Source organism: Sciurus vulgaris, assembly GCF_902686455.1.
Source record: "Sciurus vulgaris genome assembly, chromosome: 3".
NCBI lineage: Eukaryota > Metazoa > Chordata > Mammalia > Rodentia > Sciuridae > Sciurus > Sciurus vulgaris.
Genome location: NC_136463.1, coordinates 53,387,071 through 53,413,098, shown reverse-complemented (window position 1 = coordinate 53,413,098; position 26,028 = coordinate 53,387,071). Strand labels below are relative to the sequence as shown.

Here is a 26,028-nt window from a genome sequence, read left to right as displayed (position 1 = left end):
CAAGTGTTGCTAAACAACACTTGATAATTGTCAGTACATTTGTAAAATGGAAAAACAATTAAAATTCATATTTTCAATAATAATTTGAAATGCAAGGAATATAAATAATATAATTACTATACAGTCTAACTTAGTTGACTTCAACTATACATGTTCATCCAAAGATGAAAGAGAAGATGAAAACAATGATTTAAATAGTACTGCAGGCCAATGAGAAATTAACTGTTCAGATGCACCTAATACTACATGAGCAAGTCACCAAACTGAGTGGAAGCCTTGCCTGTCCACTTATTTTTACTATAACCCACTTATCTTCATTTCACTGCGTACATTATTGTGTCTGATAAATATCTGTTAATGAACAGGGTTGTACATACAAATCAATGTATGACCAATTTTTAGCAAGCTTTAAAATTAACTGACTAAATCATTTGTTCATGACTAATTTTAGAATGAAACCCTTAAAAAAGTTAAAAGGGATGATCTTTGTATTGTAGAGAACTTCAATCATGCATTTTAGCACACGGAGGAGCACAAGCCCTGCAAATTATGCATCACCCCCACTTTAACAAGCGTCAGCTCATGGTCCTTCTACTTCGCTAAAACTCCACCTTCTCTCTTCTCATGCTGGCTTTTTCTGAAGCAAATTCCAGACATCTGTTTAGGTTTCCTGAGAAAACTTCATGCTGTATCTTTATAAGATAAAGATAACTTAAAAAATGTTTGTTTAAATCAAAATGCAAATCCATCTCACACGTTGTGACTGACCTGTCTCCTAAGACTCTTTTAATTTCTAGGTTCTCCTACACTTTTTTTTTCTCTCTCTAGGTTATTTTTCCTACAGTTTCTTGCAGCCTGGATTTTGCTAACTGCATTCCCGTAGCACAACAGTATGTTCAGTATAATTTCAAAATGAATTCATATGTATGTACATATTTATCTGTTGAGAAAAATGCAAGAAAAAATAATATGTTGAATGGAGATGACTAAGTGGAGGAAACTTAAGTATTATTTTAAGCTTTTTGGGTTTTCTACAATAACGGTTAATTAATATTAATATTGAAATCATAAAATTAATTAAAAAAAAAAAACCAAACCAAACAAAATGTAGTTCTGGCTGAAAATGGAGCAGATCAGAAATTACCCAAAGTCTTACATGTGGGGAAAAAAGGCAAAGGGTCACCAAGGTAGGGTGTTCCTAGGGTCATGAGATTAATATAGAACCTCCGACATTATGTAAGAGAAAAACAAAAAACCCTATACTTCATAATTTAATAACACTATAAGTAGTTTTATAATGTGTTTGAATGAATTTCATGTCACAAAAGCAGCTAATAAATTAAGATAATGGGTAAATGTGAAGAAGTCTTGAAAAAACCATACAGAATGGAAAGCGAACTCTGCTTCTACAAGGAGAATTCTAAATAGAGAAATGTAAACATTTTATGTACAGCGGTTAAAATTTGGAGTTACAAGAGAGGTTAGGGAGATTGGAGATGAATTTAGGTGTCCTTTCCCTATATAAGTAAAATATTACTGAAATGAGTCAATGCTCTTCAACAAAAAAACCATAACCTTTGACAATGCCATCAGGGATGACTCACTGTGGTTAGTGTAGATTCTTCTAGATCTTCCAGATAGACCCATAAAAAGTCATACATATAAATTTAAGAGCTATATATCTATTTTTAAATTAGATCTTATTATATATACTCTTTTCTAACTACCTTTACAAGTATATTATAAATACCCATGAAAATAAACATCATTTATGAGTATATTGTATTACTAAGATTTAAAAATCTCCTCTTATTGAATAACTGATTTATCTTTTGAATAAAAGATTAGAATTAATCTGTTCTAAATGAATTCCTAATTCTACCAATTCCTATAATTAGAATTGCTGGATTAAAGAATATGTATCTTTTTTTTTTTTCTTCCAGTTTTTGTCATATTCTGCTAACCTATGATGGGATATTTGAAAGCTGTTTGTGTTGAGGAATAGGAGAGAGGTCAAGTGTCTGGTTGATTTACTGTATGGCATATGTACTAAGAAAATAAGATGATATTGTTTGTGGTTTTGACAAATCTCTGAATTGTTTGTGCTGTGCAAAGAAGTTATGGGGTGAGAAAAATATTAAGGGAGAAATATTCCTGGAAGAAAGAGTAGAACAGGACCTATGAATAACTGGGGGCACATAACGAAATCTGACATTGTTAGGTACATTATTATGTATGGTGGTGGGAGACACGAGAGTGGGTGTATCCTGGAACATCGACAAAATAACTACCATTTATATCATTTGCACGTATATTCAACAATGTATTTCAGCTGTGCTTTATGTGACTATAGGTTATATTTCACAAAGAAAGGACCATGGAAGGGCTGATTCATCCTACATCAGTGCCGAGTATTTCTTGGGAACCAAGCCACTTAGTAGATGCCTATCTAGTGAATGGAGTCAGCAGAATTATTAATGACAATATAAAATATAATGACAATATAAAGATCATAAACAGAATGCTCCAGACCTTTGGAGGCTTCTGACTTTCAATTTGTTTGCAGACTGAAAGATGCCACATCAGAACACAAAAAAGATTTCTATTCAAAGTAATAAATCTATGTTCAAAGAAAATCTTTTGTTACAGATGGGCTTCGAAAGTAAGTACACATAACCAAGAATCTTGTCTTTTATTGATCACAAGAATTCAAACGCTTCAAATCCAAAATATACTTCTAACTAAAAACTGTAAGTACCTGGATGTGTGCTTGCATTTTTTTCTTTTCATTTTGGAGAATCTGGTTTCTCTCTTCTTCTTCTTCCACCCTGGACTCCAGGTCATGGAGAATCTCCTCCAATTCCTGCTTTTTGGCAGCAAGTCTTGCTCTCATCTCTTCTGCTTCTGCAAAGAGCTCAGTTTCTGCTTGTAGTTGTTCTGCAAGGATATTCTTCTCTTCTAAAAGCTGCAATCATAACACAGGGACTAGTACTACAATTTGCATCCGGTGCACACACATGATATGTTCACACGGTTTCAGTGGTCAGTGCACATCACCAAAGAAAATGAGAGTTAAAAATATATATCATCACTGGTATGACTTTCAAATATGTTTTTGGCAACAGTAAAATAAGCTAGATGAAAACATTTTGGTTGTTTCTGCTGCCTCAGCTTCTCCTGAATAATAAGTTTATGTCATTTTAAGAATTTATAGTTCTTCTATTAAAGTAGGTTACAAGGGAACAGATGATAGGAAAGGGAAAATATTATTCAAATGTTATAAAGCTCATGGTGATTACTAAAGCCTATCTAATATTGAGTGATATTCTTGGCCTTTAATGTTAATATTTTTGGCCTTGACACTTGTTTTTGGCCTTGGATACTGCAGCTCTATTACTATCATCCATAAACATTTCCTGAGTCTCTGCTTTGTCCATAAAAAATAACTGCCTGCAGAGGGACAGTGATACAAGACCCCTGTCACTGGAGAAGATACTGGCATGGGCCTTGTACTCTGGCATCTCATCCTTTTGCTTCTCTATTTCTCCTTGTAAGCAGACATGGGAAGGCCACAGGACTGGGAGCCACATCTAAAACTGGTATTAAAAACAAGCTTGATGGCAAACACAATCATCTGTATGTGCAGTGAACAAGAAACCATGATATAGGAGATAAGGTTGATTTTAATTTATAGAAATCTAAAAGGCAAGGCATAACATATCTGTGAACTCTATTCTGAAAATGTGTCTGGTTTGGAAATGAGTGAAAATACCTCTCAGAAAATAAGATGACCTGGTAGGAATATCTCTTTACTTGTCATTAAACGCATGGGAGATGCTGTCTGTGGAGGACCCAGGCCGACCCAGACAGCCATGAGGTCTGAAGTCGTGCACACACCTGTTGGTGCTTCCTCTCCATCTCCTCAAGCTCCCCTTCCACCTTCGTCTGCTTCTCCTTCACCTTCAACAGCTCTTCATCTTTGGCCTGAAGTTCTTCCTCCTGGCGAGTCACTTGTAGGAGGGGCTTCACCTGTAACCAAATTGATCAGTTTATCATCATGTTTCTCCAGGGCGTCTAAATGATGAAGCTCTGCTGTGCAGGAAGGGGTCTGGAGAGATGCAGGCATAGCCCACCTTTGTGAATACCCGCCACCACTGCCAGTGTCGCAGCTTCAGATACGCTGCGCAGTTCCGCTGCAAGACCTTTAAGGCACTTAGTTGTTGCTGCTTCTTGGCAAAGGCCCTGAAGAACAGGAAGAAAGACTAGGTGAAGAAAAACATGTTTTAATAGCCGTTGTCATACAAAGACCTTCTAATGGCAGATGTTCCTATCTGGCTAGTGAGGAGTGATTCCCAAGTCAAGTCCTTGGGTGAGATGCTCAAGGAAGTAGCACCAGGCCTTGCAATCATCCAACTCACTTGTCTGCCTGGTCCACCCCAGGCATCTGTCACTGATTCCTGCACCCTTCTCCTCCTGTCATTCATGCATATACACATGTAAGTACACGCCTGGATTGGAATAAACATCCTATATTCCTGAGGCAGTGAAGACAGTGTGATGACAGAAGGTCCCCCTGTTTTGCTTTGCTGGTATAGTCTCTCTCTCCTCTATTCGTGGAGCCAGTCTTACCCTTGAGATTTTGGCCTTAGAAAAGGTTTCTCAGATGAACTCAGCTGAAGCAGGACTCTTAGTCCCTTTGTTTTATGTCTTGGCCCCTCTGTGTTTCCTAAGTGCAATACGTGGTTATTCAGAATGCCTGTTTTACTTGGTGCTCTCTTCTACTAGAAAGCAACTTCCATGCTGACAGAGACTTCATTATTTCTCCTGCACCCTTGCATCTCTGGCAAGCAAGTTTAGATCAGCCACTTACTTTCTGGCCAAGTAACCTCTGCAGACAGCTTGGAAGAAGATAATGATATCGGTGATTTTCAAATCTCTTTCTTCCTCCAAGTGTGCCAAAACTCCTGCTCTGAAAAATATCTTGCTCTGTCCAATTCTATACAAGTTTGGGTCCAATTCCAAAGCTCGGATCTAAGAGAGAAAGAGTCTGTTTATTTTTTGCTGAAGAAAAGATTATATTGATAGTTGAATAAGCTAGAAAAATCAAGTAAAGCTTACCATTCGCTCACAGGCCTGTTTGCCATCCATGAAACCCTTAGGAATAGCATTTGGAGTTAGGATCTCATATCTGGAAGAAAAGATTCCAAAAGATCTTCTGTAGAAATCTGTGAACATACTTATTTACTGTTAGTTTTGCTCTAATAGGCAATAAAATGATACACAAATTAAGGGCAAAGAAAGAAATGTGCCAGTTTTAATCTGAGGTTCTCTGAAGAGCTAATTTGTATTTCTTATAATAAGAAGCAAAGTAAAAATGAGATTAATTCTCCTAGATCAAAGTGTAGGTTTAGGAGGGTGGGGCAGAGGAGAATCGAAAGCATGATGTTTTAAAAACTTTTCAGTTTTCTTCATCTGCCACAAAATTTTCACAATTTTAAGATGCAAAGAGTATCTGGCTGTTTATACTTCAGATTAGTCGATTTGTAGACATTGACTAGATAACAGGAAGGGGGATGTCTGTGGGCTTTTTTGAAAACACTGGAAATCATCAGGTAACAGCCAACATAGTCCAGGTCTGGTGCACCTTGCTGTATATAGTCATATCTTAATCAGAACAACTCTGTAGCACAAAGTCAAGGGCTATATTAAAGGATGAATCCTAACTATTAACTTGGTGTCCAGGATGACAATTATGCCCCCTTCTTTTACTATTAATAAAAGATGAAAATCTATCACTGTGTTTGTCATACAGTGGGGTCATAAGAGTGGCTTTCCAGAGAACACATAAAGATTCAGAGGAGCTTCTCAAGTTGATTCTATCTGAAACAGTGGGAGAAAGGGCAGAAGGTTCTTTTGACTTGGCAGCTCTTTTTCTTTCTTGGAAACAACAAAAGCTGTCATAATTTGAAATTTGATCTCCAGAAAAAATGGAAAATAGGAAAAGTGACTATTAAGGAAAATTATCAAATCAAATGTGAAAATAACTATTGCTCATCACATTTGTATCAATTTCTATTGCACACTGATCAACCTCTTCCCCCCCTTTTTAAAAATTCTTTTGTAATCTAGACTATATCCTTCTCTATTCTAAAGGACAGTAAATGTGTGTGCACATAAACAGGAAAAAATAGATACACAGACACACACATGTGCAGATAGAAACTGAAAAAAGATGGACAGAAACATCCCAAAATGCTTTCAGGAATTATTCCTGGATGGTTTTTATTTACTGCTGTCTTCTCTTGCATTTTCAAATTTTCTTAAAAGGAACTTATATTACTCATCTATTTAAAAAGATCTCTTTCAAAATAACTATATTTCAGGGAAAACTATCTGAATGAGTAAACTATAGGTTGCAGCTCTTGGCATTGACTTCACAGCTGACTTCAAGGCTCTGAAGACAGAATGTCTCTGCGCACCCACAGCAGTTCCTACACCCTTTCTATAAAGAAGGCACTCAATTTTCCTAGGTACATATTGTCCTTTTGCTATGTAAGGAAATGAAAACTATCCAGGGAACAAGGAAAATGGTTTCCTTATTAAATCATCATTTTCATTCATATTAAGATAAGCTTTGATACATATGGAAAAAAGGTAAAAGTCAGCAATACCTCTGTCTGAATTCCTGGAAAACTATCCGGTTGGGGAACCCCTGGCGACAGATCCTGATCCCTTCCAGGACACCATTACAGCGAAGCTGATCTAGCACTAGGTGCGGATCCAGTTTTCCAGCCTAATCAAGCAAACAATAGTTTTCTAGTTTAATCTTCGTCACCTGACCTCAATCAACTTGAAACACTAGCATATGTTTTGCCTTCCACGTACCCGCTTCTCGTGATTTGGAATGATGCAGCGAACAAAATTAGGGTTGGTGTTTCGGAGAGTTGCCATCAACTTGGTGAGGGATTCTTTGTAGAGTTGCCCAACAGTACGAAACATGCCCTTCTTGGTTTTATATGCAGAGCCAAAAGCTGTCTCAGTCATACCAGTGACTTGATCCAGACCCACAATACGATCCACTGGTGAGAAGAAAAAAGAAATGGAATCTGAGCCAAATCTGACTCTTTGGAAGGGGAAGAAAAGACACAGTGATAGTGTAGCAGCACAAGCTTTGTGAACAAATGATAAGAGGTGCCATATAGGTAAGGCGGTCAGCATAATTAGACACTGCGCAAGCCGTGGAACTAACAGCCACACACTTATATGGCGGAATATCGCAGTGCTTCACAAGTCCAACTCCCACACCTCAGATGCCTCCCGCTGCACTAGCCTCGGGAACGGGGCAGCTTTGCTAACAGTCTGCCTGCTACATTTGCAAGTGTTTGGTCAATGAAAGGTTCTTGGCTGGCATTACTGATACACAAACTGATACTGTAAAAAATCTCCAAATAGGAAATGGCTCATAAAATATACATAAAAACATGACTATACAAATCCACTGAATGACTCTGCTCAAAGATCAGAGACCAGGGTTATTTCTTATTAGATATTAGATTTTCAGTAAGTAAAGCCATTTGAGTTTCAGGAACAGATGCAGGAAGATGAGATGATAGTTCGGATTTTGAGCAACATGTAAACTTTAGCTATTGCCTTAAAGTATGAACAATACTTACAAAGGGCGAAAACAAAATGGGAAGAACTCTTGTGAAAAGAACCAATGCCTAAGCTTTCTCTCTGGATAATGGCTGGACTTCTCAGACATTCCTCTACTATTCAAGCAGCTGATATTTTTACATTATCTACAGAACACTTCTAATGGTGAAGTTAAAGAGTGCACCAGTCGCTGGTGTGTTTGGTGCATGATGTGCATGTGTCCCCATTAAACGAACAAACAAAAAACCTGTTAAAATGAATGAAACACAATGCTGAAATATTTTTAAAGCAATCAGAATATCAATTGATCTGCCCTTGTTAATGCTCCCCTCGACTCTAACAGCCACCTCATTTCTTTCTGTTTCTTGTAACAGAGGCATGTGGGGATCTGGCACTGAGTGAAGGACTTTATGTGTAAGATCTCATTTGATTCTAGACTTTGAGTTTTTACAGAAAAGAAAGTAAAGTACCTGCTCAGGTTAACAGGTCTGGAATGGAAGATGGAGGAGGGTTGTTTGGAGAAAGCTGGGTAGTTTCAGGCCCAGGCATGCAAGTTATACTACAGTTGCTCACAGTGAAGCCACCAGACTGAATAGCGGGAGGCAAACCTTGTGCCTGTGCACTAGAGTCCATCTACCACCTCAGAGGCTCCATTCTTCAACCTCTCCCTCATCACGTACCCTAGCAGAAACAGCATCAAACCCCACCTCTGGTGTCCATGAACAACGAAATTCCCTAGCCCTTGCTTGGGCCCACTTCTCCTTGACTCCTCAGAGCCCAGCTTCTCTCTAGAGTAGTTCACAGGCTTGCCACTTCCATCTTCCCACATGAACTTCCTCCATGTTGGCCAACTGGCCTCTAGCCCAGCCTCCTCCCCTCCTCCCCAGGGTGATGCCCACCTATTGACATCCAGTGCTTATATTACTTGACCATGGTATATTGACCTGTTAGCATCACAGCAGCATTCTAAGAACCTTCTCCAGCTCTTGGCCTTTTTATGACCCTCAGCTTCTTCAGCACCCTGTCTTCTGCCAGTTCCTTCAGTCTCAGGGTCCTTGAGGACTTCTCTCCCACTGTTTCTGTACACTGTGGGACTCTCTAGAGATCCAAACTCAAGTCACTTAAAATTCTAGAATATGGTTAGATACAAGCACAGATATTGATCCTCTGCTTTTCTCAAGCCATATTCTCAGCCCAAGAGAGTTCATTTAAGACTCCAACTAGGCAGACATGACTACCCAGCTGCATTCTCCTTTCACAGGCGCCTATGCCTTCTACACATCCCTGTGAAATGCTGCTCATGTCTGCTTTTCCTCAACACTGCATTTCTGCTTCCAGCACATCTGGCACTAACATGCTTGATACATGTTTGTGCAAATGTGAACTAGACATTAAAGTCATGTAAATTAAAAGTAGAAATGCACCAAAGGAAAACAACAAGATGTTATGAGAGAAATGAGTGGTTAGAGATCTCTCTGCAGAGATGCCAATTAATAGCCAAAGATGAAGAACAAACTAGTGAGAAAGACTGTTCCAGTTGGTAGAAAGTCCAGGGGCAGAAACACATGAAGGGAGGCCATTGCCATCCTGAGCAAGGACAACATAATACTCCTCTGGCTGCTATGGACAGAGTGGACTGAGGGAAGGGTTGGGCAGGAGTGGAAGTGGGGAGACCAAAGGAGCCATGGTAGTTGGCTTGGAAGAGAACCAGTGAGATTAAAGAGGAGATAGATAGAGAAGGAAGATTCAAGACATATTCTGGTGGGAGGATGCACTTGCCTCTGTGATTTTCTGGCTCTGCAAAGGAAGATGAAAATTTCAAGAACAACTTCTAGGATTCTGGCTTGAGCAACTGAGTGGCAGGCAGGTGAGACCATGGGTGAGACAGAGAGAGAAGTGGGTCTGTGGCTGGGAAACACACTCTCCCATCAAAGTGGAGGTGAGATACCAGAGACAAATGAATGCTGTAGCCTGCTTCTATGAAGAGAGGTCTGAGCAAGAAAGGTAAATTTGGGAGTGGTTGACTTATAGATACTATTTAAAGTTACAGGACTGGATAAGCTGTCTAAAGGGAAAACAGAACAAGAGATGAGGTCTGGGAGTGAACATCAAGTAGCTGGGTAGGGGAGGCAGTGCCAGACAAGGAGGAGGAGGGGTACCCTGGCTGTGCTCTTCCTTCTGACCTGAATTCTGCATTTCTCCTAGCTACTTTCTTCCTCTGGCCTCATGCCCCTCATTTCATCCTCTGTCCCTGGATGCCACACTGTTCTTTCCATTTATACCTGTTGTCCCAGTGCAAAGATTAATAGCCATTTCTAAAGGACAAAACTGAGAATTAAATTCCTGAAATTTCTCCCATAGTCTGTCAGATATGGTCCAAATAATTTAGCCCAGTGACACAAGCACAGAGATGAACTTGACCCAGAGTCAGAAGCACCTGCCAGCCATGAGCCCTGTGATCTGGAGGCAAATTCCCCAATGTCTCAGCCTCAGTTCCTCCCTGTGAAATGGAGTTGGGGACTTCTATTCACTGAGTGGGGAGGATCTGCAAAGCATTCCACAGCTCAGTGGCAGCGCCTCTTGTGGCTTTCTTACACAATCCCTGAACTCCAACAAATTGGATGCACTTCCCTAAGATGCAGTGACTTTCTATTCCATCCTTTTCTCTCTGCCAACCCCCTCCAAATCATCTTGGCAAGCTCTCCAACAATTTTAAGTTGCCATTCCTGTACCTAACCTCAGGAGGTCTTCTTTTTCTTTTGTGGTGCTGGGGATTGAACCCAAGGCCGTGCCCATGTTAGGTAAGCGCTCTACCCCTGACCTGGGGGTACATCCCCAGTCCTTTTTGTCTTATTCTGAGACAGGGTTTTTGATAAGTTATTCAGGGTGGTCTTGAACTTGAGATCCTCCTGCCTCAGCCTCCCGAGTAGCTGGGATTGCAGGCCTGCAGTACCACACTAGTAATCATTAAAGTCTTCTTAGTCTCTGGTTACCACCCCACCTAAGTAGGCCACCAGCTCCTCTAAGCTTCAAATTGCCTAAGGACAGATACCTGGAACTTACCTCTACACTATTCTATGCATCTTCTCCGTCCAACCAAGCTCCCCAGGGAATGCTTCCCCAGCATCACATACTCAGGGTCTGGGAGCTGTTTCCATGGTCTCTCTGACCCTGACAGTCAGCTAAGATGACCACTACTACCTCCCCAACCACCCAGCACTGGCTAGAGTATGGTGCTTGGCACCAAGTGGCTATTTAATAAGTACTTGCTGAAGGAACACCAAATTTACCAAAAGAATGAATTACTATCAACACCAAAGAGAAAAGAGCACTGGATTCACTTTGCAGTATGTCGACCTGTAAGGGCAATTCTTACACACCACATGCTGCCAATGTCCAACACTGTCTATTCCCACAGACAAAAATAAGCAAAATAAACCTGATTTTCAAATTTAATTTTAATAAGAGTAATCAAAAACTAAATATTCAGGTTCTTAAAAAATGAATGATTTAAACTTTGATATTATTTTAACTTGGTGAAATTTTAAATTTTAAACTTGGTGAAAATCTACTAATAAGTAAAACTATCTTGTGGGTAATAGAGAAACACTTTGGGAACTTTATTAAATGATTTGGGTATGACTACACTTTAAAATCAAGACCCAGAAAAGCTGCTATTTTAAAAGAGTATTTTCTTGGGGAAAACGGTTAGAGTAGGAAGCAAGGAAGGGCAGAGAATGTACAGCCAAGATCTAACAGCAATTTGCAGGGAGCAATTCAGTTCCTTTGGGATCTAACGTGGCCCCTGAGCCTCAGGATGTGCCATAGTCACTGGCTGAGTGAGAACAGGATTGGTTGTCGTCCCACCACAAACTCTTCTCCCTCAGGTGTCAGGAAAACTTGGTTAGGGCTACTGGTGGGCATTTAAATTATTCGCTTCCCTAGAAGCCTGAAAAGGATTAAAAGTATTTTGCACTGACAATTTATTAATCTATAAAAATTTCAATAGTCAGATATCAGACGGGTTCCATATTCATAATTTAACAGAAAAAATGGAATTTGTCATCTATGTCATCACAAAGCTGCCATATACAGTTTTATATGAGGGATATTACTGTCTACTGCTGGAATTCTTAGTGGTCCTTCTCGGTAACAATCTAGGAGATAGAAGGAAGATGAGATTTTTATGTTCTTCAAACTCAGTCCAAATACTAGTGCCACTAAATTTAATTTGAAATGTTTAAGCCAGGTAGTCAGAAACTCACTCTAGCTAGTATAGCTAGAAACCAGGAGTTGGCTGTTTATTTCATTGTTAATTTCAACAGCCTCTGCATGCAGCACCGTTCCAAGTTCTCAGTACTCATTTAAGACAATGTCACTCTAACAGACAAAAATGTTACCAACAGTTACAACCATATTCAGAAACAAATATTAAACTGCTCTGAATTCCTAGAAACAATCTTAACATCAAATACTGTCTCCATAATGCCTACATAGTAACAACAAATTTACAACCATTGTATAAAGGCTGCTGCAACCAGTCTGTTACAGTAATTGCCTCAGAGTATTTGGAGATTATGAGAAAAATTCCAGGAAGTCCAGAGGTTGAGTTAAGGAGAAAACAATCTTATTCCAAGTTCAATAAGCTGAACTTCCCTTCCCTGTGGATGTTTCCCCATCCCTTTCAGAAGCCCAAGGTGACTGGCAAACAGGAAGCTCTCTTCTCCCCAGGGTGGCTGCTGCACTATTGTCCTTGCTTCCCCAGCAGGTCCCCATCCCAAACATAATACTGACAGCCCAGCATGACTGCCTATTAGCCGGGCCATGGGACATTGTGCATAAAGGTAGACTTGCATTAAATAAAAACCAAGGAAATATACATTGAGCAACTTTTTTTTTTTTTTTTTTTTCATAATTACAACAACAACAGTCACAAGGGTGCAACAAAAGCTGCAGCAGCTGAAGGTGTGGCAACTGCAACTCTCCAAGATCACGTACACTGCACAGCCCATGCATCAGGTGCACGAGGCTCACAAGGACCCCGAAAGCCAAGTGTCATCATCTCCACTTAACCTCAGGAACTCTAGCTGCAGTACCCAAATGCTACTTCTTGAATTCCCAACTACTGGTAAGACTCAAGATAGAAAAATATGAAAGAGTAGAATACACTGCAACAACAAACCTTCATCCATTCAAGATGATGACAGTTGAAGCACATAAATCATCAGACCCAAACCACAGATCCTAAGGTGGCACTTTATGTCTAAAACCCATAATCATTAGATTCAATGCTGCCTTTTTTATCAGTCATGTTGCTTTATTCTAAGTGGAACTGCCTTTAATGTATTACTGGATTAAAAAAAAAAAAAAAAAGACTGCTTCAAAGCTTTTGAAGTCAGAACATCCTAACTGCTATGTTTTAAGCATGGCTACAGTAGAAGTCTTTCTGCTCAACTGTGGTGAGCAGGTAGGTAAGAATCCAGTGGCGATCACAGGATGAAGGGAGCCCTGGAAGAGCTGTGACACTGGGCAAGCCCTCCAGGGTTGGGGACCAGCCCCTCCTTGGTGCTTCTCAGTCTCAAGTTAATTGCTGCTCCTTCATTTCAAGGGCTGCTTCTATGAAAGGCTGAGAAAGGGGTGGGGGGATCCGCTGATCTACTAACAATAAAAACTTGCTTCATGGCTCTTCTTACATTTTCTTTCATGGTACTGTTTCAGATCTGTCAGCTGCAATCTAGCACATGTGAGGGTTCAAAGAGCCTAAATGGTGTTACTCTGAAGGAAACCGCAGGTACAAGCCAGTATTAGGTACATAATTGTCCCTCCAGGCTGGTTGGGTTGGGTCTAAAAGCCATTTGACAGTTCTCTAACCCTTTAAGTCCAAAAGCCTGACTCTAACTTTGAAGTTAGAATCCCTCTTTGCTACTTAGTCTGCTTGCATTCTCCATGACTGGTTAATCTCAGAAGTCCAGATTTTCAAAACAGATGTGGAAGAAAACAGTCTTAAACATTATAGCAGAAACCTGTGGGACCTCCACGTTCTGCTGCTAGGAATCCCCTTCTCTCCCGCTCCTTTCTTTTCTGCATCTGTCCTTTGATGCTTTTGAAACCTCCACCTCAGTTTCTCATTTTTATCCTCAGAAACCTACATGCTCTTCATTTTCCCAACATTATAAATGTGCCCAGCAGCACAGGGGGTCCATATTACCTTTGTGTGACTTCCTTAAACAGATGCCCGCTAAAGGTCAGCTCGCCACAGGCAATCGCAACCTGGGTCCCCAGGAACCTCTTCACCAACTGTTTTCTGAGAAAACACTGAAAATACCAATATCCTATATTTCCAGTTTTAAATCTCTTATACTTCCCTGTGGTCTCTTCAACCGATAAACACATAATGAAGAGAGAAGGATTTTACTGTAGAACTATTATATACCACTTTACAGATCATATTTGGCCATGGTAGATGGACAGGCCTCCAAGAAGAAGAAGAGATTAAGACTCTTCACACTTGGTTCAGCCAAGTAACTCAACCAAAGGCCACATCACAGAGAGATAGAGCCAGGGACCTCTTCAGCACCAAGGTAAGAATGTGTGTTCACATGTGTGTGTAGGGTGGGGGGTTGTGTGCTCATTTTCTGTTTTCTCATTACAATGAAATCATCCAAGAGTGGCTCTGTACTGAATCCTGTTGGTACAGAAAAATGCCTGGTCCATGCACCCCAAAGATCATGGTTGCACAGGAAAGAGCCTCTGTACTTTAGGGGAAGGAAAGACCAGGGTGGGAGTGTTAGAGGAAACTGGGGATGGGATTGCCACCCCTCCCACCCAGTAATTTTCTCACTTAAGGACTCATTCATGGTGTGCCTTTGTTGTGCTAGGTACTGGGAAATGATAGCAATAGGCCCTTGCCCTGCTCTCAAAGACCTCGAAGTCTGGAATTCTCTTAAAAGATCAGAAATGCAAAAGTGGGACAGAGGTTTAATCTCAAGAGGGAGATGTCCAAGAGATTTTGACTTTTTGACAAAGCACAAGTCCGAGGCAGACCATAAGCTGACAGCTGGTGCTCAGCTCTCTCTGTCTCTCCACTTCCTCTCCATTGTCAGTGCTCCCCAAGGCCCAAGGTAACTGAGTGTGCAGGTTTCTTCCTTTGGGGTTCTGTGCTTCTGTGCAATTCTCATTCCAGCTCACATTTTCTTTGGCACAATATCCTCCCCTCCCACACTGAGCTTGCACTCTACTTCTTTCAGAGTATATGAGCTAGTATATGGCAGGAATCTTGAGTTGGACTAAATTAGGCACAGTCGTTTAACACTTTAAAAAATAACTCTGGAGATGGATTTAAATATCAATATTATCATGTTCCAAAATTCATAAGGGAGATTTTTTATAAGATGAATTTGGCTTTTTCTTTGAATTCTGCTACTTGCCAATTTTACTAAACAATTGGAAAGCTGGGTGAGTTACATTTTATACTGGGCTTTGGGGGGCCTTCTAGCCATCATTGGCATGTATTTTAAAACAGGACTGGGAACTCAAGATTACAAAGCTAAAACATTTTGACCTCAATTTCAAGTTCAAAGTATAAATTGTAACAACACTACATCTTAGTCTTGAGCTACACCTATCAAATCTTATAGAGAGATTCAGGGCCCCCAGTTAAAAAGATAAGTCCAACTAGCTAGATATGCATACCAATTCCAAACCAAAGTTATAACAAGACCAACATACCTGAGATAAATATGTAATTATTTGTTCACAAAATGATAGAGACTTAAAAAGAGAAAAACAAAAACAGAAATACTCCTCCTTGGAATTCCTTAAGAGTTAAAATTTAAAGGTGACTCAAAGATAAAGGAGATGTCATTTAGCAGATCAATTCCTAACAATTCCCTTGAAGGACTATGTATCAAAATGGTGCTTTTGGAAAAGGTAGTGACATATCTTTTAATATGCAATGCTGTAAGTGCTATGCATAAAATAAGAAGCAATGTATAGGCAGCAGCAATTGAATTGTTTATGCACTCAAACAGTTGCCTTGAAGTGTAATAAAACTGAGCATGAAATGAAAGGTTCATGCAGCCTATGAGCAAAACAAAAACAGAAACCCCAAACCCAACCCCAACCCCCCAGTGTACCCTGCCCTCCCCAGCCACCCTGCCAGCCCTCCCCAAGTTTTCTCTGTGGGCTTAAAACCCTTCTGTTTTGGAGGCTACAGGCTGTATACATTCACCTGGTGGCTCATGAAGACCAGAAACACTGTCATAGAAAGAAGCTCTCTGAATATTCTGAATCTCTAAAGCAGAGAAACAGTAAAAACAGGAGGACAGAAGAGCAAATACACAAACACTTCAGTTAGTGTGAAAGACATTTGACATCACAAGTAAATTTTGAAACTGGGCTACAGAAGTAGCCAGTCCAGGGCAATTCCCATGCAAACATTACTGTTCAGAGAATTTGCACATTTGGACAAAGTTCTTTATAAAATAAATTTAAACGGAATCAAAAGAGCATATTCTCAACTCTAGGTGTGAGCATTATATCATACTGATGTTCAATGATTACCCCAGCTAAGTGCTGGAAGACAGTTAAGAGTAAGAAGATACTAGTTGAGTTGTCTATCATAAAAAGATCTTGCAATTAGTAAATCAGGACAAGACTGCAGTTAAGTTAGAGTACTGTGGCAAATGTAAATATTAGTGGCTTTCATGGTCAAAAATTCATACTGCTGTGAAATTTTAGTTCCAATACAGATTTTGGAAACATAATGTACTTCAAATATGAATTACTGAAAGATTGGTAACTACATTAAAGATAACAAAATTCAAGTTTTGTTGTTGCAAAATGTCAAAACAATTTCAAATCCCAAGAAATCAATCATGAAAATACCCTAAAAGGCACATTGACATGAAAATGCAAGCTTTAATTTTCTGTATATAAGCCTTTAAGAAGTGGCAAGAAATCCTATGCAACTGGTAGAGAGATCCCAAAATGTCTTTTAGCAAAAAGTAGGACACTATGAATCTCTAGGGCAGGGCTGCCACCAATACATCTTATTCCTCTGGGTTTGGCCTTGAGAAAACTCTGTAAACCCTAACACAAACTGGATTTAAAGACAAGAGGTCTTATACTCAAGGCACTGTGTCTACAGGCAAGCTGTATGAATATATCATATATCCATCCTTCATAGTCAACTTGTCATTTTTCTGCATTTGCATTTCAGTGGCTATGAAAAGAGGCAACTAATTAGGTGTTAAGTGTTTTTCCAGGGTTCTTTTTTTCATTTTTCCTTTTGGTACTGAGGATTTAACCTAGGTGCATTGCCACTGAGGTTCATCCCCAGTCCTTTTATTTTTTATTTTGAGACAAGGCCTCACTAAGTTGCTGAAGTTGATCACAAACTTGCAATCCTCCTGTCTCAGCTTCCCAAGTCACTGGGACTAAAGGCAACTAGGGCTATTTTCTTTTCCTAGAGAAAAACCTCCCCTTATCCCAAAAGATCTATTTCTATATTGTGTGTGAGCAATCATGATTCTCTACCTTAGCACTCAATCCCTTTCTGTGCCTGCTACTGATCTTGCATATGAAACACAGTCTTCAAACTTAGATAATGTGGTACTGCCTCTGCCTGCCTTCACCCTAGAGGACAGTACCCCACCTCATAGTGAGTGACTCCCCAAATCTTCTCTGCCACTCAGATTCAACAGGTTGTCTACCCAGGCTGTTGGGAGACAGAACTTTCTGCTAACAGTGGCATTATCAGGAGAACAAACACACAGGACTGTTTCAAAGCAAAAGCTAGCAGAGTCAGATCAAACTTGGTGTAGGTGAGACCTCTTGGCCTGTTCTAACATGAGTGACCAAACACACTCTCAACCTAAGTATCTTCAGCAAAGCAAGGGCTAGAAACAGGGCTACAGAAAGTGTGCCACCTGTGCAGTTAAAGCTGTGGGTCAAGTACAGATGATCAGGGCTGAAGGGGCTCAGCAACACTGTAAGAGTCTCCTCTAAGGATTTTGTGATCCAATAACCTTCCTGTACCTATTAAATAGAAATCACAAAGATGCAGATAAGGGATCTCCAGACCTGGTCTTCCCTATAAGACCTGTCATCTGTGATCTGTAATTTGAACTCATCATTCCAGCCTCCCATCTTCATCCTTACCTGCTAAGCCTATGATCTTAAACCTTGCCACTGCTGCCCAAGATCTCTCTAACATCTGGGGATGGTGAGACCTAAGGCTAAAGGAGAAGAATGAAAGGAGGATGCCTAGGAAGGTGGGATCTGAGATAAAGATGAACGCAGTCCTATTATTGCATCTGGGTCTACCCTGATTCTTCACTGCATTACAAACTTTTGGAGGGCAGGGGACACATCTTTTGTTGCTTCCAGATCTATTCCACAGATGCTGCATGAGAAACACCTGACTAGGTCTGCAGTTACAGGACTGGGCCAAGGGCTCCACAGGCGTTTCATCCAACATGATTTTTGGTTAAGAAGCATAAAAATGGGAGTCAAAAGGGGCTTGTAATGTCGGAACATGTGTAAACCCAGGACCTAATTTCCTTTAATGAACTGTCAGTATTCCCCAAATACCTTGTTTTGCTTTGAAAGAAAGAGAAAACCAGTTTCAGAGGCTCCGGTGGGGAAATTCCCCTTCCCTCTGCCTGCCTTCCAGGCCCACTCTCGTCCTCGGTCACTTCCCTCACACTCTCGTCCTCGGTCACTTCCCTCAGGGTCTTTTACCTCCATCTATCCAACAAACCATCACCCGTTTACTTCTTCTAATTCAGACTGGGAACAAAACTACCCATACTCTATTCATTGAAGTCCAAACTCCACTCCAGCTGGGCCATTAGGAGCCATCAGAACTGAGCCTGGTCCCAACCCTCACCCCAGTCTTGCTTCCTGCCCACTCTTCCTTTCTGCCCCAGCCCTACTCTGAATCCAAAGCAGATGTTCCTCCTGAGCAGTGATCTCTCTATGCCCCTTCTCCACCCCACAACAACTTCACTTACAAAAACACTCCCCTAGATCCTTAGCCCTGATGAGTTAGTTCATGTAACTCTTCTTATCTGCAAATGCTAAAGGCATGATCAGGATGTAAATGCTCAAAACTTAGTGCTAAAACAACCACATGGCACTTAGTAAGCGCTCAGAACTTGTTAGCTTTCATCATTTAATCATTAAGTTATTATCCTTGAAGGACAAAGAAAACTGCCTCCTCTTTCATGATGTTTTACTGTAGCATCCCAGGAAAAGAGTAGTTGCTTCTTCTGATACACAGTCCCAAAAAACTCACTCTGTACCATTCACACAGCACTGATCCCAGATATCTCTGGCACTCAATAGTTTGTATTATCCCCCTTCCTTTTGCTGTGTTCTGAGACCTGGAAAGAGCACCAGGAGGGGTTGAGTGAGCATGGTATCCTCTGTGACTGACAGTGTCCACCACTCACAACTGAATGGACTCCTGAGGGAACACAAGTATTTACGACTGGCAGCGTCGCACCTCTCTCTCCCCTTTGTGAAACATTTCCCATCTGCATGGCCAACTTGCCAGTGCTGGTCTTTCTGTAATGACCTGAGCTGTCTTATTGCTTTACTCTAGTTCTAGTTTCTCAGATCCCATACCAACACTCTGGCAACACAGTCCAGAGTAGCGCCACTCTGAAGGCTCTGCAAATTTTTTTTTTTGGAGGGAGACAGGTCTTGCTATGTTGCCCAGACTGGCCTTGAACTCCTGGACTCAAGCAATATCCTCCTGCCTTAACCTCCCAAGTGCTGGAACTAGAGGTGCATGTCATGCCTTGCTTGGGCCCTGCACATCCTGCCCAAGGGCCTGGCAACTCTGAGGGTCTATCTTTAGGTAGCATCCCTTGACTGACTAGATCATTGCAAATGACTCTGTCCACCTAGTAGCCAGTTAAAGACTTTCATTTAAAGGTACAACAATAAAATACTACAACTTTACTAGTTAGAAAGCTAATCTTTCCCCAAGGTTCTCAGGCACAGTCTCTTCCTAGGACATGCACGTATGTGTGTGCACTGAATCCCACCCCACAGGCTCCCTTACATGCACCTGACCTGATGTGCATGGTCATTCTTGAGTGGATCATCCTTCATGTGGTCATGTCTCTTCTGCTCCCTTTCTCTGAGTTCATTCTTCTTTCTTTTCTCTGCCCCAACTACCCTAAACTCCACCCCCCCCTTTCCCTTGACCTCTCAGAAGACAGTTAGACTGAGGTTGAAATGCTATAGAGAAAGCAGAAGGGAGCCAGTTCCAAAGGGAGCCAGTTCCAAATAGGCCTGGCCTCAAAGTTAAGGCCTAGGTAGAGGCAGTTCCAGGGATAAGGTCCTACATGGCCTGAGGTCAAGCACAGAGGTGGGACAGAACCAGAGTGAGGTGCAGCAGCAAGAGCTAAGCTTTAGAAGAAGAAGTGTTCTTCTATGCGTAAAGACACACAGGCTTTTTGTTTTTTGGTACTACTAAAATCTAATCTATGATAAATGGCACCAAAAATCTTTACCTGAAGTTCACATACATAAAAGAACCATGAGGACTAATGGAAATAAAAGAAAATGATCTATATGCAGGGTACTGGGAGACTTTATTCACCAGCCTCTGTGTGTGTGTGTGTGTGTGTGTGTGTGTGTGGCGGGAGTGGCAATGATGGAGGATGCAGCTTGGCAGACCTATACACATACTGGGAAATGGCACATGCAGGGCTTCTTGGGTTTTGTGTCCTTGTGCCCTCAGCTTATAGCTGAATTGTCACTGGAGAGCCTGAGGCATTGTGTAGTTGTTTCTTCACTCCCCGTAGCATCTGACCAAGAGGGCAGATGTTATATTCATTTCTTAACCCAAGTATCTTAAAATGGATAAATTCCGATATAACGGCAGCCCTGCTCTAGCGAAAGATGTTAAAGTAAAAAAAAAAAAAAAAATGTTCATACACATATGTATGTAAAAGAATCATCAACAAATCTTAACTATAAAAGATTCCAGGCAAGCTTATTTACAAACATAAGCACATCCTTACCGTCCTTCCAAAGCTCTGCCACGAATCTATCTGATGACTGGTGTAGAAGGGTGGCCACATTGTCATTCAGAGGGTCCATGTTCTTCATCAGCCACTCATCTGCCTTATAGTCCACCTACCCGTACCAAAGCCAAATGTGGTGAAATGGAAAATACAAAACCATCTCAAGCCTTCATAAAAAGCCTTCACAGAACAATTAAAAAAACGGATTGTCTCAAAGGCAAACCAACACACAATATACACCATATACAGTGTTTGTGAATGTCTGTCAACATCTTTGTTACACCTTCATAAAACACAGCAACATTAAAAACAGTGATTTTTAATTGAGTTATCCAGCATAAGGACTCTCTTACCTTCCCTGCATAATGTATAATGCAAAAGTCAGCTTTGTCTTTCAGTTGCCGAGGTTTCTGGAACTTAGAGTGGGAACCCTGCTCTTGAACCAATTTTTCAACAAAGGTTTTATCTGTGGCTTTAGGGAACCAGCACTCTTCATCCAGAAGGGCCAGGACACCTGGAGGGTTAGCCTGAGGATGAGAGGAAGCAAGAAAGGACAAGGTTTACATGTTAGATGCCATTGAGTTGACAGCTTAACTTCCAAAGCCGTTAGAATTTTATGCAGATCTGTGAAAAACTACTGCTAGGATGGAAAGTAATGTCTAAACCATGACAATTTTATAAGTCAAACACAGATTGCAAACTGCTAAGTACCCACAAGAAAATGGGTAAGTAACTTCTCTGTCAACCCTCAAATATGTAAATTTTAAGTAAACTAATTCCAAATAAAAGGCCCACAAAACCAGTGAATAAAAAAAGTCAGAAAGGAACTGGGAAGCAGATGTAGAGATGAAACTAAGTGCTTACACTCAAGGACTGGTGGATATATTATTATAAAATCTCAACCAACTGGTTGTTATAGGCATTATACATCCTAAGCAATTTAAATTTTTGTTTAAGTGATGATTAAATAAAGAGTAGTATTCCATACTTGGTAAACTCTTTAAAAGTATTAAGTAGAGTATATGGGAAGAGATAAAATAAACTGAACGTATAAAGTGATTAATGAATTAGTGGACATTTGAGAGCCTATTTTATGTCACTCAATTATTTTTTTGTTATCTATAGTTTTATTTATTTTTTCATTTCTTTTTTTAATTAATTAATTAGTTTATTTTTTATTGTAAACAAATGGGATACATGTTTCTGTTTGTACATGGAGTAACATTTGCATATTCATACATTTACATAGAGTAATGATGTTTGATTCATTCCATTATTTTTTTCCTTCCCCCCCACCCCTCCCACCTCTCTTTTCCCTCTATACAGTCCCTCCTTCCTCCATTCTTGTCCCACTCCCAGCCCCCATTAAGTGTCATCATCCGCTTATCAGTGAGATCATTCCTCTTTTGGATTTCTGAGATTGGCTTATCTCGCTTAACATGATATTCTCCAGTTTCATCCATTTGCCTGCAAATGCCATAATTTTATTATTCTTTATAGCTGAGTAATATTCCATTGTATATATATACCACAGTTTCTTTATCCATTCATCAATGGAAGGGCATCTAGGTTGGTTCCATAGTCTGGCTACTGTGAATTCAGCCGCTATGAACATTGATGTGGCTGTATCTCTGTAGTGTGCTGATTTTAAGTCCTTTGGGTATAGGCCAAGGAGTGGGATAGCTGGGTCAAATGGTAGATCCATTCCAAGTTTTCTAAGGAATCTCCACACTGCTTTCCAGAGTGGCTGCACTAATTTGCAACCCCACCAGCAATGTATGAGTGTACCTTTTTCCCCACATCCTTGCCAACACCTGTTGTTGCTTGTGTTCTTGATAATCGCCATTCTAAATGGGGTGAGATGGAATCTTTTTTGATTTGCATTTCTCTTATTACTAAAGATGTTGAACATTTTTTCATATATCTGTTGATTGCTTGTACATCATCTTCTGTGAAGTGTCTGTTCATTTCCTTAGCCCATTTGTTGATTGGGTTATTTGTATTCTTGGTGTAGAGTTTTTTGAGTCTTTATATATTCTGGAAATTAGTACTCTATCTGAAGTATGAGTGACAAAGATATTCTCCTACTCTGTAGGCTCTCTCTTCGCATTGCTGATAGTTTCCTTTGCTGAGAGAAAGCTATTTAGTTTGAATCTATCCCAGTTATTGATTCTTGCTTTTATTTCTTGTGCTATGGGAGCTCTGTTAAGGAAGTCTGATCCTAAGCCAACAAGTTGAATATTTGGACCTACTTTTTCTTCTATAAGATGCAGGGTCTCTGGTCTGATTTCAAGGTCCTTGATCCATTGTGAGTTGAGTTTTGTGCAGGGTGAGAGATAGGGGTTTAGTTTCATTCTGTTACATATGGATTTCCAGTTTTCCCAGCACCATTTGTTGAAGAGGCTATCTTTTCTCCATTGCATATTTTTGGTCCCTTTGTCTAGTATTAGAAAATTGTATTTATTTGGGTTTGTGTCCGTGTCCTCTATTCTGTACCATTGATCTACCTGTCTATTTTGGTGCCAATACCATGATGTTTTTGTTACTATTGCTTTGTAGTATAGTTGAAGTTCTGGTATTGCAATACCCCCTGTTTCATTATTCCTGCTAAGGATTGCTTTAGCTATTCTGGGTTTCTTATTCTTCCAGATGAATTTCATGATTGCTTGCTCTATTTCTGTGAGGTACGTCATTGGGATTTTAATTGGAATTGCATTGAATCTGTATAGCACTTTTGGTAGTATGGCCATTTTGACAATATTAATTCTGCCTATCCAAGAACATGGGAGATCTTTCCATCTTCTAAGGTCTTCCTTAATTTCTTTCTTCAATGTTTTGTAGTTTTCATTGTAGAGATCTTTTACCTCTTTGGTTAGATTGATACCCAAGTATTTTATTTTTTTTGAGGCTATTGCAAATGGAGTTGTTTTCCTCATTTCCCTTCCAGCTGTTTCGTCGCTTGTGTATAAAAATGCTGTGGATTTATGTGTGTTGATTTTATAGCCTGCTATTTTGCTGAATTCATTGATGAGGTCTAGAAGTTTTCTGGAGGAGGTTTTTGGATCTTTTAAATATAGAATCATGTCATTCGCAAATAGTGACAGCTTAAATTCCTCTTTTCCTATTCATATCTCTTTAATTTCTTTAGTCTGCCTAATTGCTCTGGCTAGAGTTTCGAGGACAATGTTGAACAGAAGTGGTGAAAGAGGACATCCCTGTCTTGTTCCCGTTTTTAAAGGGAATGGTTTCAGTTTTTCTCCATTAAGAATGATGTTGGCCATGGGCTTAGCATAAATAGCCTTTACAATGTTCAGGTATGTTCCTACTATCCCTATTTTTTCCAGTGTTTTGAGCATGAAGAGGTGTTGTATTTTGTCAAACGCTTTTTCTGCATCAATTGAAATAACCATATGATTCTTATCCTTAAGTCTACTGACATGATGGATTACGTTTATTGATTTACGAATGTTGAACCATCCTTGCATTCCAGGAATGAACCCCACTTGATCGTGGTGCACAATTTTCTTAATATGTTTTTGGATATGGTTTGCCAATATTTTGTTAAGGATCTTTGCATCTATATTCATCAAGGATATTGGCCTAAAATTTTCTTTCCTTGATGTGTCTTTTCCTGGTTTGGGTATGAGGGTGATATTAGCTTCATAGAATGAGTTTGGTAGGGTACCCTCCTTTTCTATTTCCTGGAATACGTTGAGAAGTATTGGTATGAGTTCTTCTTTGAAGGTCTTGTAGAACTTGGCTGAGAATCTGTCTAGTCCTGGGCTTTTCTTGGATGGTCGATTTTTAATGGCTTCTTCTATTTCATTGCTTGATATTGATCTGTTTAAATCATCTATGTCCTCCTGGTTCAGTTTGGGAGGAGCATATGTCTCTGGAAATTCGTCAATGTCTTCAGTAATTTCTATTTTGTTGGAATACAGATTTTCAAAGTAGCTTCTCATTATGTTCTGTATCTCAGTGGTGTCTGTCGTGATATTTCCTCTTGCATTATGTATTTTAGTAATTTGAGTCTTCTCTCTCCTTTTCTTTGTTAGTGTGGCTAAGGGTTTGTCTATTTTGTTTACTTTTTCAAAACCAACTTTTTGTCAATTTTTTGAATTGTTTCTTTTGTTTCAAGTTCATTGATTTCAGCTCTGATTTTAATTATTTCCTGTCTTCTACTACTTTTGCTGTTATTCTGTTCTTCTTTTTCTAGGGCTTTGAGCTGTAATGTTAGATCATTTAGTTGTTGACTTTTCATTCTTTTCTGGAATGCGCTCCATGCCATGAATTTTCCTCTTAGTGCTGCTTTCATAGTGTCCCAGAGATTTTGATATGTTGTATCATCATTCTCATTGACCTCTAAGAATTTTTTAATCTCCTCCCTGATGTTTTTTGTTATCCATGTTTCATTCAATAGCATATTATTTAGTCTCCAAGTGTTGGAGTAATTTCCCTTTTTTATTTTGTCATTGATTTCTACTCTCAGTCCATTATGATCTGATAGAACACAAGGCAGTATCTCAATTTTTTTGCATTTCCTAAGGGCTGCTTTGTGGCATAACATATGGTGTGTTTTCGAGAAGGTTCCATGTGCTGCTGAGAAGAAAGTGTATCTGCTTGTTGATGGATGGAATATTCTATATATGTCTATTAAGTCTAGGTTATTGATTGTGTTATTGAGTTCTATGGTTTCTTTGGTTGGATTTTGTTTGGAAGATCTATCTAGTGGTGACAGCGGTGTGTTAAAGTGACCCAGAATTATTGTGTTGTGGTCTATGTGATTCTTGAAATTGAGAAGGATTTGTTTGATGTACAGGGATGCACCATTATTTGGGGCATAAATATTTACTATCATTATGTCTTCCTGATTTATGGTTCCCTTAAGCAGTATGAAATGTCCTTCTTTATCCCTTCTGACTAACTTTGGCTTGAAGTCTACTTTATCTGATATAAGGATGGAAACCCCAGCTTTTTTACTGAGTCTATGTGCATGGTAGGTTTTTTCCCATCCTTTCACCTTTAGTCTGTGGATGTCTTTTTCTATGAGATGAGTCTCTTGCAGGCAGCATATTGTTGGGTCTTCCTTTTTAATCCATTCTGCCAGTCTATGTCTTTTGATTGATGAGTTTAGGCCATTAATGTTCAGGGTTATTACTGAGAAATAATTTGTATTCCCTATGTCACTCAATTATGAGCTCAGTGGAAAAGGTCTTGATGAACCCATAAAGTTACAAAGCAGATTACTAGCAGCCAGCAATTGGGAGGAGAATGGGACCTGACCGCTAATGGCTATGAGGCTTTTTGCAGAGAGGTTATGAAAACATTGTAG

At 39.9% G+C, this 26,028-nt stretch overlaps 1 protein-coding gene across 4 annotated transcripts in view; it reads right to left on the bottom strand.

Moving 5' to 3' along the window:
• MYH10 (myosin heavy chain 10) overlaps positions 1 to 26,028 on the bottom strand; it is a 151,632-nt gene that overhangs the window by 33,421 nt on the left and 92,183 nt on the right. For 3 of the 4 annotated variants that reach the window (XM_079133067.1, XM_079133069.1, XM_079133070.1), the window contains exons 14-23: positions 21,050 to 21,223; positions 20,694 to 20,808; positions 15,884 to 15,946; positions 6,886 to 7,079; positions 6,672 to 6,793; positions 5,119 to 5,188; positions 4,871 to 5,031; positions 4,134 to 4,242; positions 3,898 to 4,029; positions 2,759 to 2,965 (exon numbers count right to left, since the gene is read on the bottom strand). In XM_079133067.1, coding sequence (XP_078989193.1) covers positions 2,759 to 2,965; positions 3,898 to 4,029; positions 4,134 to 4,242; positions 4,871 to 5,031; positions 5,119 to 5,188; positions 6,672 to 6,793; positions 6,886 to 7,079; positions 15,884 to 15,946; positions 20,694 to 20,808; positions 21,050 to 21,223 — 1,347 coding nt within the window. The remainder of the gene's footprint in view (positions 1 to 2,758; positions 2,966 to 3,897; positions 4,030 to 4,133; positions 4,243 to 4,870; positions 5,032 to 5,118; positions 5,189 to 6,671; positions 6,794 to 6,885; positions 7,080 to 15,883; positions 15,947 to 20,693; positions 20,809 to 21,049; positions 21,224 to 26,028) is intronic. The other variant, XM_079133068.1, reaches the window with a different exon arrangement.